Here is a 16,385-nt window from a genome sequence, read left to right on the forward strand (position 1 = left end):
TTACATAATGGCAAGAGAGGAGAATAGAACAATGTATTAATTACTGTTTCTTTAAATTTGTATATATGAAGGGAGAGACTGTGGCTCCCTATAGCAGTGACCAAGTCTATGTGTGCATGAAATGTGCACGGTCCCACCATTACTATGTAATGATTTTTGTCCACCAGTTATACTTGTTTTCAGTGATGGTTTTAACCTGGTCAAAATAAATTTGGTCTCTTTATTTTCCTCAGCTTGAATTTATTTATTGCGGTAAGCTGCTAGTGCAAAGGCACTTTGTGTATACTTTGGATTATCTTCTTGTTTTAGGTGGATACAACGCCCTCTGCACTGGTTCATTTATAATCCCTGCTCTCTCTCTTAGTGCTTAGATGAAGATATATAATGGAAAGAGCGATAAGTGAGCACTTTGGTATTTTGTGTGTATACAGTAGGTAAACCTGTTCCTCACCTGTTCTTCTGTCTTCAGATCCCCAAACTCCTCCAGGAAAGTGCTTTCTGAAGGAAACTGCACAGGTTCTAGGAAGTTCAATAAACTGTACAATTCCTCCACAGAGTTCTGCAGAGGAGTCCCGGTCAGAAGAACCTTGTGCTCCTGAATAATGGCAACAAATATATAATTATCAGCGGTGTACATAACTCTCTTATACTAAAGAGTTTAAGCATAACTTTACCTGATAAATTTATTTCTCTTGTGGTGTATCCAGTCCACGGGTTCATCCATTACTTGTGGGATATTCTCCTTCCCAACAGGAAGCTGCAAGAGGACACCCACAGCAGAGCTGTCTATATAGCTCTTCCCCAAACTGCCACCCCCAGTCATTCGACCGAAGACAAGCAAGAAAAAAGGAGAAACTATAGGGTGCAGTGGTGACTGTAGTTTAAAAATAAAAAACACCTGCCTTAAAATGACAGGGCGGGCCGTGGACTGGAAACATCACAAGAGAAATAAATTTATCAGGTAAGCATAAATTTTGTTTTCTCTTGTAAAGGTGTATCCAGTCCACGGGTTCATCCATTACTTGTGGGATACCAATACCAAAGCTTTAGAACACGGATGAAGGGAGGGACAAGGCAGGCGCTTAAACTGAAGGCACCACTGCCTGTAAGACCTTTCTCCCAAAAATAGCCTCCGAAGAAGCAAAAGTATCAAATTTGTAGAATTTAGAAAAAGTATGAAGCGAAGACCAAGTCGCCACCTTACAAATCTGTTCAACAGAGGCCTCAATTTTAAAAGCCCATGTGGAAGCCACTGCTCTAGTGGAATGAGCTGTAATTCTTTCAGGAGACTGCTGGCCAGCAGTCTCATAAGCTAAGCGGATTAAGCTTCTTAGCCAAAAAGAAAGAGAAGTTGCCGAAGCCTTTTGGCCTCTCCTCTGTCCAGAGTAGACAACAAACAAAGCAGATGTTTGACGAAAATCCTTCGTAGCTTGTAAATAAAACTTTAAAACACAAACCACATCAAGGTTGTGTAATAGACGTTCCTTCTTTGAAGAAGGATTAGGACATAATGAAGGAACAACAATCTCCTGATTGATATTCTTATTAGATACCACTTTAGGAAGAAACCCAGGTTTGGTACGTAAAACTACCTTATCAGCATGAAAAATCAGATAAGGGGAATCACACTGTAAAGCAGATAACTCCGAAACTCTTCGAGCCGAGGAGATAGCTACTAAAAACAGAACTTTCCAAGATAAAAGTTTAATATCTATGGAATGCAAAGGTTCAAACGAAACCCCTTGAAGAACTTTAAGAACTAAATTAAAACTCCATGGCGGAGCAACAGGTTTAAACACAGGCTTGATTCTAACCAAAGCCTGACAAAATGTCTGGACGTCTGGAACCTCAGCCAGACGTTTGTGCAAAAGAATAGACAGAGCAGAAATCTGTCCCTTTAGGGAACTAGCGGACAATCCCTTCTCCAATCCCTCTTGGAGAAAGGATAATATCCTAAGAATCCTGACTTTACTCCATGAGTAACACTTGGATTCACAGCAATGAAGATATTTACACCATATCTTATGATAGATTTTCCTGGTGACAGGCTTTCGAGCCTGAATTAAGGTATCAATGACCGACTCGGAAAAACCACGCTTTGATAGAATCAAGCGTTCAATCTCCAAGCAGTCAGACGCAGAGAAATTAGATTTGGATGTTTGAAGGGACCTTGAAGTAGAAGGTCCTGCCTTAGCGGCAGAGTCTATGGTGGAAAGGATGACATGTCCACCAGATCTGCATACCAAGTCCTGCGTGGCCACGCAGGAGCTATCAAAATCACTGAAGCTCTCTCCTGCTTGATCCTGGCAATAAGAGGAGGGAGCAGAGGAAACGGTGGAAACACATAAGCCAGGCTGAAGGACCAGGGCACTGCTAGAGCATCTATCAGCGCTGCCTTGGGATCCCTGGACCTGGACCCGTAACGATGAAGCTTGGCATTCTGACGAGACGCCATGAGATCCAGTTCTTGTTTGCCCCATAGTTGAATCAACTGGGCAAATACCTCCGGATGAAGCTCCCACTCCCCCGGATGAAAAGTCTGCCGACTTAGAAAATCCGCCTCCCAGTTCTCTACTCCTGGGATATGGATAGCTGAGAGATGGCAAGAGTGAACCTCTGCCCATAGAATTATCTTTGAAACCTCCAACATTGCCAGGGGGCTCCTTGTTCCCCTCTGATGGTTGATATAGGCTACAGTCGTGATGCTGTTCAACTGAAATCTGAAGAACCTCACCGCAGCTAGCTGAGGCCAAGCCTGAAGAGCATTGAATATCGTTCTTAGTTCCAGAATGTTTATCGGAAGGAGGGCCTCCTCCTGAGTCCACGGACCCTGAGCCTTCAGGGAGTTCCAGACTGCATCCCAGCCCAGAAGGCTGGCATCTGTCGTCACTATAGTCCATTCTGGCCTGCGGAAACTCATTCATCTGGACAGATGGACCCGAGATAGCCACCAGAGAAGAGAATCCCTGGTCTCTTGATCCAGATTTAGTAGAGGGGACAAATCTGTGTAATCCCCATTCCACTGATTGAGCATGCAAAGTTGCAGTGGTCTGAGATGTAGGCGGGCAAACGGAACTATGTCCATTGCCGCTACCATTAAGCCGATTACTTCCATACACTGAGCCACTGACGGCCGAGAAGTGGAATAAAGAGCATGGCAGGAAGTTAGAAGCTTTGACAACCTGACCTCTGTCAGAAAAAATTTCATTTCTACTGAATCTATCAGAGTTCCTAGGAAGGAAACTCTTGTGAGAGGGGAGAGAGAACTCTTTCCTTCGTTCACCTTCCACCCGTGAGACCTCAGGAATGCCAGAACAATGTCCGTATGGGACCTGGCGATTTGGAAAGTTGACGCCTGTATCAGAATGTCATCTAGGTAAGGGGCCACTGCTATGCCCCGCGGCCTTAGAACCGCCAGAAGGGACCCTAGAACCTTCGTAAAGATTCTTGGTGCCGTGGCTAACCCGAAGGGAAGAGCCACAAACTGGTAATGCCTGTCTAGGAAGGCGAACCTGAGAAACTGATAATGATCTCTGTGTATCGGAATGTGTAGATAAGCATCCTTTAGATCCACGGTAGTCATATATTGACCCTCCTGGATCATAGGTAGGATGGTTCGAATAGTCTCCATCTTGAAGGATGGGACCCTGAGAAATTTGTTTAGGACCTTGAGATCCAAGATTGGTCTGAAAGTTCTCTCTTTTTTGGGAACTATAAACAGATTTGAATAGAAGCCCTGCCCCTGTTCCTCCCTTGGAACTGGGTGGATCACTCCCCATAACCAGTAGGTCTTGAACGCAACGTAAGAATGCCTCTCTCTTTATCTGGTTTGCAGATAGTTGTGAGAGGTGAAATCTCCCCTTTGGAGATGAAGCTTTGAAATCCAGAAGATATCCCTGGGAAACAATCTCCAGAGCCCAGGGATCCTGGACGTCTCTTGCCCAAGCCTGGGCGAAGAGAGAAAGTCTGCCCCCCACTAGATCCGGTCCCGGATCGGGGGCTACTCCTTCATGCTGTCTTAGAGGCAGCAGCAGGTTTTTTGGCCTGCTTCCCCTTGTTCCAAGCCTGGTTAGGTCTCCAGACTGGCTTGGACTGGGCAAAATTTCCCTCTTGTTTTGATTGAAGGTAAAAACTACACTAAGTCACCACATATCTCTTGATACTTCCTTTCTTGTCGAGAGCTGCAAGAAAATGACTGGGGGTGGCAGTTAGGGGAGGAGCTATATAGACAGCTCTGCTGTGGGTGTCCTCTTGCAGCTTCCTATTGGGAAGGAGAATATCCCACAAGTAACCGGGCCCGAATAAGGTTTGCCCCTTGAAAGGAATATTAAGCAATTTAGATTTAGAAGTCACGTCAGCTGACCAGGATTTAAGCCATAGCGCTCTGCGTGCCTGGATGGCGAATCCGGAGTTCTTAGCCGTTAGTTTAGTTAAATGTACAATGGCATCAGAAACAAATGCATTAGCTAGCTTAAGTGCTTTAAGCTTGTCCATGATTTCATCCAATGGAGCTGAGTGAATGGCCTCTTCCAGAGACTCAAACCAGAATGCCGCCGCAGCAGCAGTGACAGGCACAATGCATGCAAGGGGCTGTAAGATAAAACCTTGTTGAACAAACATTTTCTTAAGGTAACCTTCTAATTTTGTATCCATTGGATCCGAAAAAGCACAACTATCCTCCACCGGGATAGTGGTACGCTTAGCTAAAGTAGAAACTGCTCCCTCCACCTTGGGGACCGTTTGCCATAAGTCCCGTGTAGTGGTGTCTATTGGAAACATTTTCCTAAATATAGGAGGTGGGGAAAAGGGCACACCAGGTCTATCCCACTCCTTGCTAATAATTTCTGTAAGCCTTTTAGGTATAGGAAAAAAGTCAGTACACACCGGCACCGCATAGTATCTATCCAGCCTACATAATTTCTCTGGAATTGCAACTGTATTACAGTCATTCAGAGCCGCTAAAACCTCCCCTAGCAATACACAGAGGTTCTCAAGCTTAAATTTAAAATTAGAAATCTCTGAATCCGGTTTCCCTGGATCAGATCCGTCACCCACAGAATGAAGCTTTCCGTCCTCATGTTCTGCAAACTGTGACGCAGTATCGCGCTTGCCTCTTAATTCTGGCAATTTAGATAATACTTCTGTCAGGGTATTATTCATAATAGTGGCCATGTCCTGTAAAGTGATTTGTATGGGCGTCCCTGATGTACTTGGCGCCACAATATCACGCGCCTCCTGAGCGGGAGGCGAAGGTACTGACACGTGAGGAGAGTTAGTCGGCATAACTTCCCCCTCGTCGTCTGGTGATAATTCTTTTATAGATAAAGACTGACCTTTATTATTTAAAGTGAAATCAATACATTTAGTACACATATTTCTATGGGGCTCCACACTGGCCTTCAAATATAATGAACAAACAGATTCATCTGTGTCAGACATGTTTAAACAGACTAGCAATGAGACTAGCAAGCTTGGAAAACACTTTGAAATAAATTTACAAGCACTAAATAAAACGTTACTGCGCCTTTAAGAAGCACAAAAAATTGTCACAGTTGAAATAACAATGAACCAAATCAGTTATAGCAACCAAATTTTCACAGTAAATGTATTAAGTTAGCAGAGCATTGTACCCACTTGCAAATGGATGATTAACCCCTTAATACCCAAAACGGATAATAATATAGAAAAAAAACGTTTTTTAACACAAACACACTGTCACAGGTCTGCTGTGACTGATTACCTCCCTCAAAATGACTTTTGAAGTCCCCTGAGCTCTCTAGAGACGTCCTGTGTCATGCAGGAAGAAACAGGAAGACAGAGACTGAATTTTTACTGCGCAAAAAAGCGCTAAAATAGGCCCCTCCCACTCATATTACAACAGTGGGAAGCCTCAGTTAACTGTTTCCATGCAGAAATATAAGTCAGCCATGTGGAAAATTCATGTCCCAATAAATTTTATCACCAAAGTACCTCACAAAAACGATTAAACATGCCAGCAACCGTTTTAAACATCTTTTTCTTTTATTTTTTAAAGAGTATGTATCTCTATTGATAAGCCTGATACCAGTCCTTCTACTGCATTTAAGACTTATCACATTACTTCAGTAATAGCAGCATTTTCTTAGTCAAATTCCATTAAAAGAAAATTACTTTACTGCATATACATTAATCAGCCTGATACCAGTCACTTCCACTGCATTAAAGGCTGTACTTACATAACATCGGTATCAGCAGAATTTTCTTAGTCAATTCCATTCCTTAGAAAAATATTTTACTGCACATACCTTATTTGCAGGGGACCCCGCATGCTATTCCCTTTCTGAAGTTACCCCACTCCTCAGAATGTGCGAGAACAGCCAGTGGATCTTAGTTACTTCTGCTAAGATCATAGAAAACACAGGCAGATTCTTCCAAATACTGCCTGAGGAAAAAAACAGCACACTCCGTGCCATTTAAAAATAACAAACTTTTGATTGAAGAAATAATTAAGTATAAAACACCACTCTCCTCTCGCGACCTCCATCTATGTTGAGAGTTGCAAGAGAATGACTGGATATGACATGTGAGGAGAGGAGCTATATAGCAGCTCTGCTTTGGGTGATCCTCTTGCAACTTCCTGTTGGGAAGGGAATATATCCCATAAGTAATGGATGACCCGTGGACTGAAAACACTTAACAAGAGAAAAAATCAACTTAATTATATGAACTGGACGGGCCTTGTGGACTCTCACCACCATGGAAGAAATTAATTTACCAGGTAAGCATAAATTTTGCTTTCTTTCATAAGGCGGTGAGAGTCCACAAGTCCATTACATCTGGGAACTAATACCCAAGCTGTGGAGACCATGTAGCTGTCATGCAAATTTGTTCTATAGAAACCTTATTTATAAATGCCCTGGAAGAAGAAACTGATCTGGTAGAGTGAGCAGCAATGCTCTGTGTAGAGACTTTCCTGCCTCCAAGTAAGCCCTGTGAACTAATAGCTTTAACCAAGAAGCTAAAGTTACGACCATAGCCTTCTGCCTTTGCATGGACCAGAAAGAACAAATTAGAGGATTGTCTAAAAACCTTTGTAGCCTGTAGATAAAATGTTAAAACTGTAACTACATCTAATCTGATTTGTTGTAAGAAGAAATTACCTTTGGCAAATATCCTTTTCTCAGTGTAAAACCAGATAAGGGGGCTTACAAGAAAGAGCAGACAATTTGGAAACTCTTCTGCCAGAAGAACTGCTAATATAAACAGGACATTCCAACACAGAAGCTGAATGTCTAAAGAATGCATATGTTCAAAAAACTAGAAAAGGACCAAGGAGCTACTAGAACATCTACAAATTCTGCGTAGGGACCCGTGGAACTTGCAAAATACCCGGGACGCTTGTTGTTTAAAGGGAAGCCATCAGGTCTATCTCTGGAAGACCACACTTCTTTAATATCTGACTGAAGACACTTTCCTGGGTGAAGGGATTGGCGACTAAGATAATCCGCTTCCCACTTCAAGCCGGGAATATGAATTGCAGAAATTCTTTTCTGCCCAAATTAGGATTCGAGAAACCGCCTTCATAACTATGGAACTGCGCAATCTACTTTGATGATTGATATTTGCTCCCGCTGTGACATTGTAGGATTGAAAATGCAGATAAATTCTCCTCCAGAAGAACAGCCCTGAAGATCGCACAGAGTTCTAATATATTTATTGGTAACCTCACTTCCTGAGGAGACTTAACTCCCTGTGCTCTCCTGGACCCCTAATACTGCGTCCTAACCTGACAGACTTACGTCTGTTGTGATTATTGTCCAAGGTGGACTTAGAAAAGATGCCCCTCAGAGAAAAGGACTAGTGATATATCAACCATGAAAGAGATTGCCTTATTACAGGATCAGAAACAATCCTTTGGGAAAGTTGAGTAAATGGAAAGTCATCATAGAGAGCTTCCGGACAGAGAATGAAGATTTGCAAAGGTTGTGTGTAACTTTATTCTTGCCATAAGCAGATGGAACTGCTTTCAGTAGATAGCCAATACAGTCCTATGACAGCAGAAAATCTAAATGTATAGAGAATAAGGAAAAGACCTCATGACAACTGTGGCAGGCCAGTGACTAAATGCCATACTCTAAAGGCATCCCTCTATCCAAATAGTAGCTGAGGGGAAACTGGGCCTCAAATAGGTCTGAGAAGCCCTGTTCACTAATACCTGGAGCACCTTCCATCTATACCTTGATCCTGCAAAGGCAAAGACATGACTAGTGTCCAGTAAAATGGGTCGGTCTACTCCAGAATGTTGTATTGTTTAAAAAGATAAACAATCCCTTTATTACCCATTCCCCAGTTTTGCATAACCAACACGGTTATATTGATATACCTTTTACTTCTGTGATTACCTTGTATCTAAGCCTCTGCAGACTGCCCCTTATTTCAGTCCTTTTGACAGACTTGCATTCTAGTCGATCAGTTCCCTCTCATAAATAAATCCATTGTCAAATGCACTGAGATAAGAGGAGGCCTTCAAGGGCTTAGAAATTAGCATATGAGCCAGCTTTCAACTAAGAATACCAAGAGAACAAAGCAAATTTGATGATAAAAGTGAATTTGAAAGTTTTTTTTTTAAATTGCATACTCTATCTGAATCATGAAAGTTTAATTTGGACTAGACTGTCCCTTTAAGGGCTGTTGGAGTTTTGGGATCTTTGCTTCCTCCTAACGGTCAGGAGTAGAATTCCCATGACTAATAGATTGTGGACTCTCCCCAACTTTATGAAAGAAAACAAAAATCTCAAGTCTCAACATTAGACTTCGCAAACATGAAAAGTTCAAAACTTCCTAAACTCTTCACTTAAAGCCAACAAAGTGACATTTTCTTGGGAATGAAGATGACCTTTGTGTGCTCCTTACTCAGCGGCAGAAAATTATATTTAGAAACATTTTAACCAGTTCAAACTTATACCATTGGACATCTGAAAATACACCACATAAGAACTTATTAGCAACCTCAATCAATACTTTACCAAGAATTTATTTGACTTAAGTAGACTGAACAAGCCGCTCTTTAAAATAATATATCTACAAACACGTCACTCATTCCTAAACCTTGATTTCTAATGCAAGAAAATGGAATCAAGCCGTTAAATTACTCATGTTATTTGACTAACACAACGGTTTTACAATTCTTCATCCTAACCTTAAAAATGAAAGCCCTCAGAAAAAATATAGAACCTAATAGATTCATAATCTGCACACATATGTTATTTAAACTTATGCTTCTTGGAAGTAGTACTCGACACAAAGACCTGATAGCATCTCAATGAATACAATACGGGCATTCTTTTCTGTATTGATTTCAGAAGGTATATATATATATATATATATATATATATATATATATATATATATATATATATATATATATAGTTGCACCAATACCATTTTTTTTATGACCGAGTACAAGTAACGATACTTGTTTTCAAATACTCGCCAATACCAATTACTGATACTTTTTATTTTTTTAATGTCATGTGACAGTTTACCAAGCACAATACAGATTATTTAAGATTCCTTCTTTATAATTATAAAGGGCTGTAATTCAAAAGACATTATGAAATAATAAAAGAGTTTTATTTGTCACAAAGTTCACTGAACATGTTTATAAATAAAAAATATTACAATAAAATATTAAATTTAAAGGGGTGATGCAATTGGGTTGTAGGGCTGTTATATAACATCAATCTGACATTTGTATGGAGGTTCGACTCTAAGTTGAACAGTCTTTCACTTTCCACACTACTGCTCGAAATCTGTTTATTAACTGCCCAGTACTTCAGGGGTTTGTCTGAACAAGGTACAGTGGTCTCTCCTACAATTATACAAATAACAGCAATTTGTATTGGCAGAACAGTAGTAAACAATTTTTAGTTTAGTCTCCACTCCAGTTTAAAATGAAATGGGAACATGCAGTTTGAAAAAACGCCACAAGGTAGCATATGGGTAGGGGTTGGAGGTATCGGTTTAAGTATCGGTGCATTTGCACGAGTACAAGTACTCATGCAAATACTTGGTATCGGTACCGATACTAGTATCGGTGCAACCCTAATATATATATATATATATATATATATATATATATATACACTCAGAATTATTCCCCTGATACACAAGAAAAAACACTGATGTTCATTATAAGCAGTACAAGCATCTCAACACCTAAACTGAATATCTGTGGAACTTATGTACAGGGGAACAGGCAAAAAGGAAGGCAAGAGCTCAAAGACATAAAAACTTGGCTGCAGTACATTTCAAACAGCTATAAATTAAAAGGACATTGTACACTAGATTTTTCTTTGCATACATGTTTTGTAGATGATCCATTTATATAGCCCATATGGTAGTGTTTTTGTAAAAATTTATACTTTTACATATTTTTTAATGTTCTTTTGACAGACATGAATTTTAGCCAATCACTGCTGTCTAATAGATAACATTGTGCTCACTCCTGTGGAGTGAACCAACAATGTCCAACTGTGCAAAACTGCCCAAATGCACTGAGATAAGAGGCCGTTCAACGGTTTATAAATTAGAATATAAGCCTACCTAGGTTTAGCTTTCCACAAAGAATACCTAGGGAGCAAAGCAAATTTGATGATAAAAGTAAATTGGAAAGTTGTTTAACATTAAGAATGTCTATGTGTGTGAGATATATATATATATATATATATATATATATATATATATCTTGTACCAAACAGCAAGCTGGAGAAACATAACAAGCCATAGTGTAACCTCAGAATAAGCCACTATTCATAAATCCACTGAGGAAATCACATGGATTAGTCTCTCTCAAGTATGCTATGTATATTAAAATCACTTGTAAAGGTCACAAGTGGGGGTCCCTAAAAGTAGTAAGCACAATGTAACAAGCAGGGTCAAAACCTCTTACTGCATTTGTACTAAAACAAACAATTCTGCTGAAGCACAGTTCTAGCTTACCTTTCTTCAAATCAGTAGAAACTGAATAAACTAAAAGAAAAAGGGGAGGGAGGGTTGTATATAGAGGATGGACATCTTCATTCCTTACTTGTGGAAAATACTGAACCTGGCTACCAGGAGAAGGCAAAGACACCCCAGCCAAAGGCTTAAATACCTCCCCCACTCGTTCTGCCAAGGGAACAAGGAACAGTAGGAGAAATATCAGGGTATAAATGGTGCCAGAAGAATAAAACAAAAATTTAGGTCCGCCCAACGTAGAAAACGAGGGGGGCCATGGACTCTCCTCATACAGAAGGAAAGGAAATTATCTGGTAAGCATAATTTATGTTTTCCTTCTTAATATGAGGAGAGTCCACGGCTTCATTCCTTACTTGTGGGAAACATATACCCAAGCTCTAGACGACACAATGAAAACGGGAGGGTAAAAAAAGGAGAGGTGGGCCCTATTCTGAGGGCACCACAGCCTGCAAAACCTTTCTCCCAAAAGATGCTTCAGCCGAAGCAAAAACGTCAAACTTGTAAAATTTTGAAAAGGTATGCAAGGAGAACCAGGTAGCCGCCTTACAAACCTGCTCCATAGAGGCCTCATTCTTGAAGGGCCAAGAGGAAGCCACTGCTCTAGTTGAATAGGCTTTAATCCTCTGAGTGGACAAGGCTTTCTACCCCTTACGCTTCCCAGAATAGACAAAGAAGAAGTCTGTCTAAAACTCCTTAGTAGCTTTAAAATAGAACTTCAAGGCCCGGACCACATCCAAATTATCAAGTAACTACTCCTTCGAAGAAGAGGGGTTAGGACACAAAGAAGGAACAACATCTCCTGATTGATGTTGCGATCAGAAAACCTTAGGAAGAAAACCTAACCCAGTACAAAGAACAGCCTTATCAGCATGGAATACTAAGTAAGGGGGCTCACATTGCAAGGCAGTCATCTCAGATACTCTGTGTGCTGAAGCAATAGATAGTAAAAAGAGAACCTTCCAAGATAGTAATTTAATGTCAAGGCCGTGCATAGGCTCAAAAGGAGCCTTCTGCAAAACCTTAAGAAAAATATTTAAACTCAAAGTAGGAGCGCTAGGACGAAACACAGGTCTGATTCTCGTCAGTCTGAACAAAAGACTGCTGTACGTCTGGAAGCTCCGCAAGCCTCTTGAGCAGTAAAACAGATAGGGCCGAAATCTGACCCTTAAGAGAGCTAGCCGAAAGGCCCTTCTCCAGACCATCCTGGAAACCCTGACCTTATGTCAGGGAAATCCACGCTCTTCACACCAGAATAAGAAAGTCCTCCACACCTTATGATTGATGCAAGGAGTAACCGGCTTATGTGCTTGAATGAGAGTATCAATAACTCTCTCAGAAAAACCTCTCTTGGCTAGGACTAAGAATTCAATCTCTACGCAGTTAGCCTCAGAGAATCTAGATTTTGATTAACAAAAAGACCTTGTTCCAGCAGATCCCTGTGACAAGGTAACCTCCATGGAGGAGATGAGGACATCCCCACCAGATCTGCGAACCACATCCTCCGAGGCCACGATGGAGCAATTAGAATCACTGATGCTCGCTCCTGCTTGATGCGGGCCACCACACAAGGTAGGAGTGGTAAAGGCGGGAAAATGTAGATCAAACTGAACCTCCAAGGCACTGCTAATGCATCTATTAACTCCGCCTGAGGATCCCTGGACCGCAACCTATATCTGGGTAGCTTGGAATTGAGCCAGGACGCCATGAGATCTATCTCCGGTGTCCCCCATCTGCTGCAAATCTCCGCAAACACCTCGGGATGGAGAGACCATTCCCCCGGATGAAAATATTGTCTGCTAGTTGTCCACACCCGGAATGTGGATCGCTGACAACGAGCAGTTGTGGGCCTCCGCCCATTCCAGAATTCGAGATACTTCCCTCATTGCTAGGGAGCTCCTCGTTCCCCCCTGATGGTTGATGTAAGCCACCGAGGTTATACTGTCCGATTGGAATCTGATAAACTGGGCTGAACCCAGAAGGGGCCAAGCCTTTTAGAGCATTGAAGATCGCTCAAAGTTCAAAGATGTTGATCGGGAGGAGGGATTCCTCGAGTCCACAGGCCCTGTGCCTTCCTGGCACCCCAAACAGCTCCCCATCCTGTGAGACTCGCGTCCGTAGTCACAATCTGCCAGGATGGTCTCAAAGAGGACGTCCCTTGGGACAGGTGATCTGGACAGAGCCACCAGGAGAGCGATTCTCTCGACAGGCTGTCCAGAGAAATCTGTTGAGACAGATCTGAATAATTGCCATTCCACTGTCTAAGCATGCACAGCTGAAGAGGTCTGAGATGGAATTTGGCAAAGGGGATGATGTCCATGCAGGACACCATGAGCCACAGATGGCCTGAAGGAGGTCTGGAGGTCAAGACAATTGGAAGTTAGCTTGTAACGTCTCTGGTCTGTAAGAAATATCCTCATGGATATGGAGTCTATTATCGTACCCAGGAACCCCACCCTGGTACTGGGAATAAGAGAACTCTTTTCTAAGTTTATCTTCCATCCATGAGACCGAAGAAGAGAAAGAAGGGCTTTAGAAGGGTCCCTTTGCCAGGATGGTGCATGAACAAAAGTATTGTCTAAGTAAGGCACCATTGCAATCCCTCTGGTTCTGGCTACTGCGAGCAGAGCCCCTAGAACCTTCGTAATAACTCTTGGAGCAGTAGCTAGACCAAACAGAAGTGCAATAAACTGGAAGTGCTGGTCCAGGAACGCAAATCTTAGGAACTTGAAGTGTTCCTTGTGTATAGGGACATGAAGGAAGGCATCCTTCAGGTCTATCGTGATCATAAATTGTCCTTCCTGGACTAAAGGAAGAATGGACCTTATTGTCTCCATCTTGAACGAGGGGACATAAAGGAATTAGCTTAAACACTTTAGGTCCAGAATTGGACGAAAAGTACCCTCCTTCTTTGGGACCACAAACAGGTTTGAGTAGTATCCCAGACCTTTCTCTGCTGGAGGTACCGGTACAAAGACCCCCAGGGCGGAGAGATCCCTCAGACACACTAGAAAAGCCTCTTTTTTTCAGGCCTTGAAGACAGGTTTGAAAAGAGGAATCTGCCCCTGAGAGGAGGAGACTTGAAACCTATCCTGTATCCCTGAGCGATGACCTCCAGTACCCACAGGTCCCGAAACCAAGCTTCTGAAAAGAGTGACAGTCTGCCCCCTACCAGATCCAAAACCAGATCGGGGGCCGCCCCTTCATGCTGACTTTGACTCGGCGGGCTTCTTATTCTGCTTGGATTTATTCCAAGACTGAGGAGGTTTCCAAGTTCCCTTGGACTGCTCCAGCTTTGCAGAGGGCTGCTGACGTTGGGATTTGTTGGAACAAAAATTAGGACCCTGTCCCTTAGGTTTGTTCTTCTTATCCTGCGGTAAAAAGGCACCTTGCCTCCAGTAACCGTGGATATTATGGAGTCCAGGCCTGGACCAAAAATAATTTTTCCCTTAAATGGAAGGGAAAGAAGTCTAGACTTCGAAGTCATGTCCGCAAACCAAGACTTCAGCCAGAGTGCCCTACGGGCTAGCACAGAAAAACCTGAAGCCTTGGCATTCAGGCGAATAATCTGCATATTTGTATCACAAATAAAAGAATTAGCTACCCTTAAGGCCTTAATTCTTTCCTGGATCGTGTTGAGGGGACTCTCCACCTCGATCATCTCAGATAAGGAGTCTCACCAGTAGGTAGCTGCTCCCGCAACCGCAGCAACAGCGCTGCCGGTTGAAACAAATATCCCGTATGCTGAAACATTTTCCTTAATAGAGTTTCCAGCTTCTTATCCATGGGCTCTTTAAACAACGAACTATCCTCAAGTGGGATAGTAGTGCGCTTAGCAAGCATGGAGGTAGCACCGTCTACTTTAGGGACGGAACCCCACAACTACAACTGAGAGCCCGGAACCAGGAACAATTTCTTAAAGGAAGAAGAAGGGGGAAAGGAAGAACCGGGTATTTCCCATTCATTCTTAAAGGGACATAAAACCCAATTTTTTTCTTTCATGATTTAGATAGAACATAAAATTTCAAAAACTTTCTTATTTACTTCTATTATCATATTTTCTTCATTTTCTTGTTATCCTTATTTGAAAAGCAGAAATGTAAGCTCAAGAGTGTGCACGTGTCTGCAGCACTATATAGCAGCAGTTTTGCAACGTTATACATTAGCAGTAGCACTAGATGGCAGAAATATTTCCTGTCCTGTAGTGCTTCAGGCATGTGCACATTACCTACCTAGGTATCTCTTTAACAAAGAATAACATGAGATTATTTTTTTGATAATAGAAGTAAATTGGAAACTTTTTAAAAATTGTATTCTCTATCTGAATAACGAAAGAAAATGTTTGGGTTTAATGTCCCTTTAATAATGTTCGCCATCTTTAAAGGAACCGGGAAAGTCTGTGGTACAACCCTGTCCTCGTAGACCTTATCTAATTTAGGAATACAAGGCTCCTCAGGTAATTTAGGTTCTGGAACCTCTAAAGTAGCCAAAACTTCCTTTGCAGAAAGCTTAAGTGTTCAATCCTAAATCTAAAAAGTCTGGTTACTCCGCAGCTGGAGGCTTAGAGGCAGCAGATTCCGAACCAGAAAGAGCATCCTCTGAAGTATAAGAGGCGTCTTCATCATCGGATAATCTTGTATCAGATAAATCCAAAAAGCTAGTAGATGACCCCTGGGAAGGATAGCAATATTTAACCTTTCGCTTGCGCTTAGCAGGGCGAGGTAAAGCACTAAAGGCCACAGACACTGCCGTCTGTAACTATTTAGTAAAGTTTGGCGGTAAAAGGACCCCTCCAGATGGAGGAATAGGAGTGCTACGGGAAGCTGCATGTGTAGTAGGAGATGACTATAGGGTACACACCTTACGGGACGGAGACTCCTTAGAGGTAGAAGGCTCAGTAGTACTAAACATATTAGCTTTCTTTGATAAGATTATTTTATACAAGGCATGTGGAACATAATTGAGCAGGCGGGTATACCGTAGCCTCCTCACAATATAGAAAAAAAGGGAGAGAAAAGGTGACAGTTTATAAGCACTCTTGCAAGTGTCAATTCATTAATAGTAGGAATGGCATGGAGGGTCACCTGGACAGACTGGGTATAAATAAAACGTAACTTTTATTCTATAAAGTTAATATGTACAAGTTAATGTATGTTGTGTAACTTAAAACTTAGATTAAAAATGTATAAAGGGGACAAATATCCACAAAAACACGTAATTAGTCTGTGATCCAAAGCCCCACACAGTCTCAGTGCAAACTTAAAGTAGCTCAAAACTGCAGTTCATTAATCTATAAAGGGGATTGACCCCATCAACGAGTTTAACTAAATTAAAGCAGTGCAGAGCAAAGAGTAAGCACCGGTCTGTGTGGGTACAAATCAGCCAAATTA

General features: G+C 41.9%; 1 protein-coding gene across 3 annotated transcripts in view; it reads right to left on the minus strand.

Moving 5' to 3' along the window:
• Positions 1-16,385, minus strand: part of CHD6 (chromodomain helicase DNA binding protein 6) — a 1,034,665-nt gene that overhangs the window by 435,593 nt on the left and 582,687 nt on the right. For all 3 annotated transcript variants that reach the window (XM_053712106.1, XM_053712055.1, XM_053712147.1), the window contains one exon: positions 452-595. In XM_053712106.1, coding sequence (XP_053568081.1) covers positions 452-595 — 144 coding nt within the window. The remainder of the gene's footprint in view (positions 1-451; positions 596-16,385) is intronic.

Source organism: Bombina bombina, chromosome 1, assembly GCF_027579735.1.
Source record: "Bombina bombina isolate aBomBom1 chromosome 1, aBomBom1.pri, whole genome shotgun sequence".
Taxonomy (NCBI): Eukaryota; Metazoa; Chordata; class Amphibia; order Anura; family Bombinatoridae; genus Bombina; species Bombina bombina.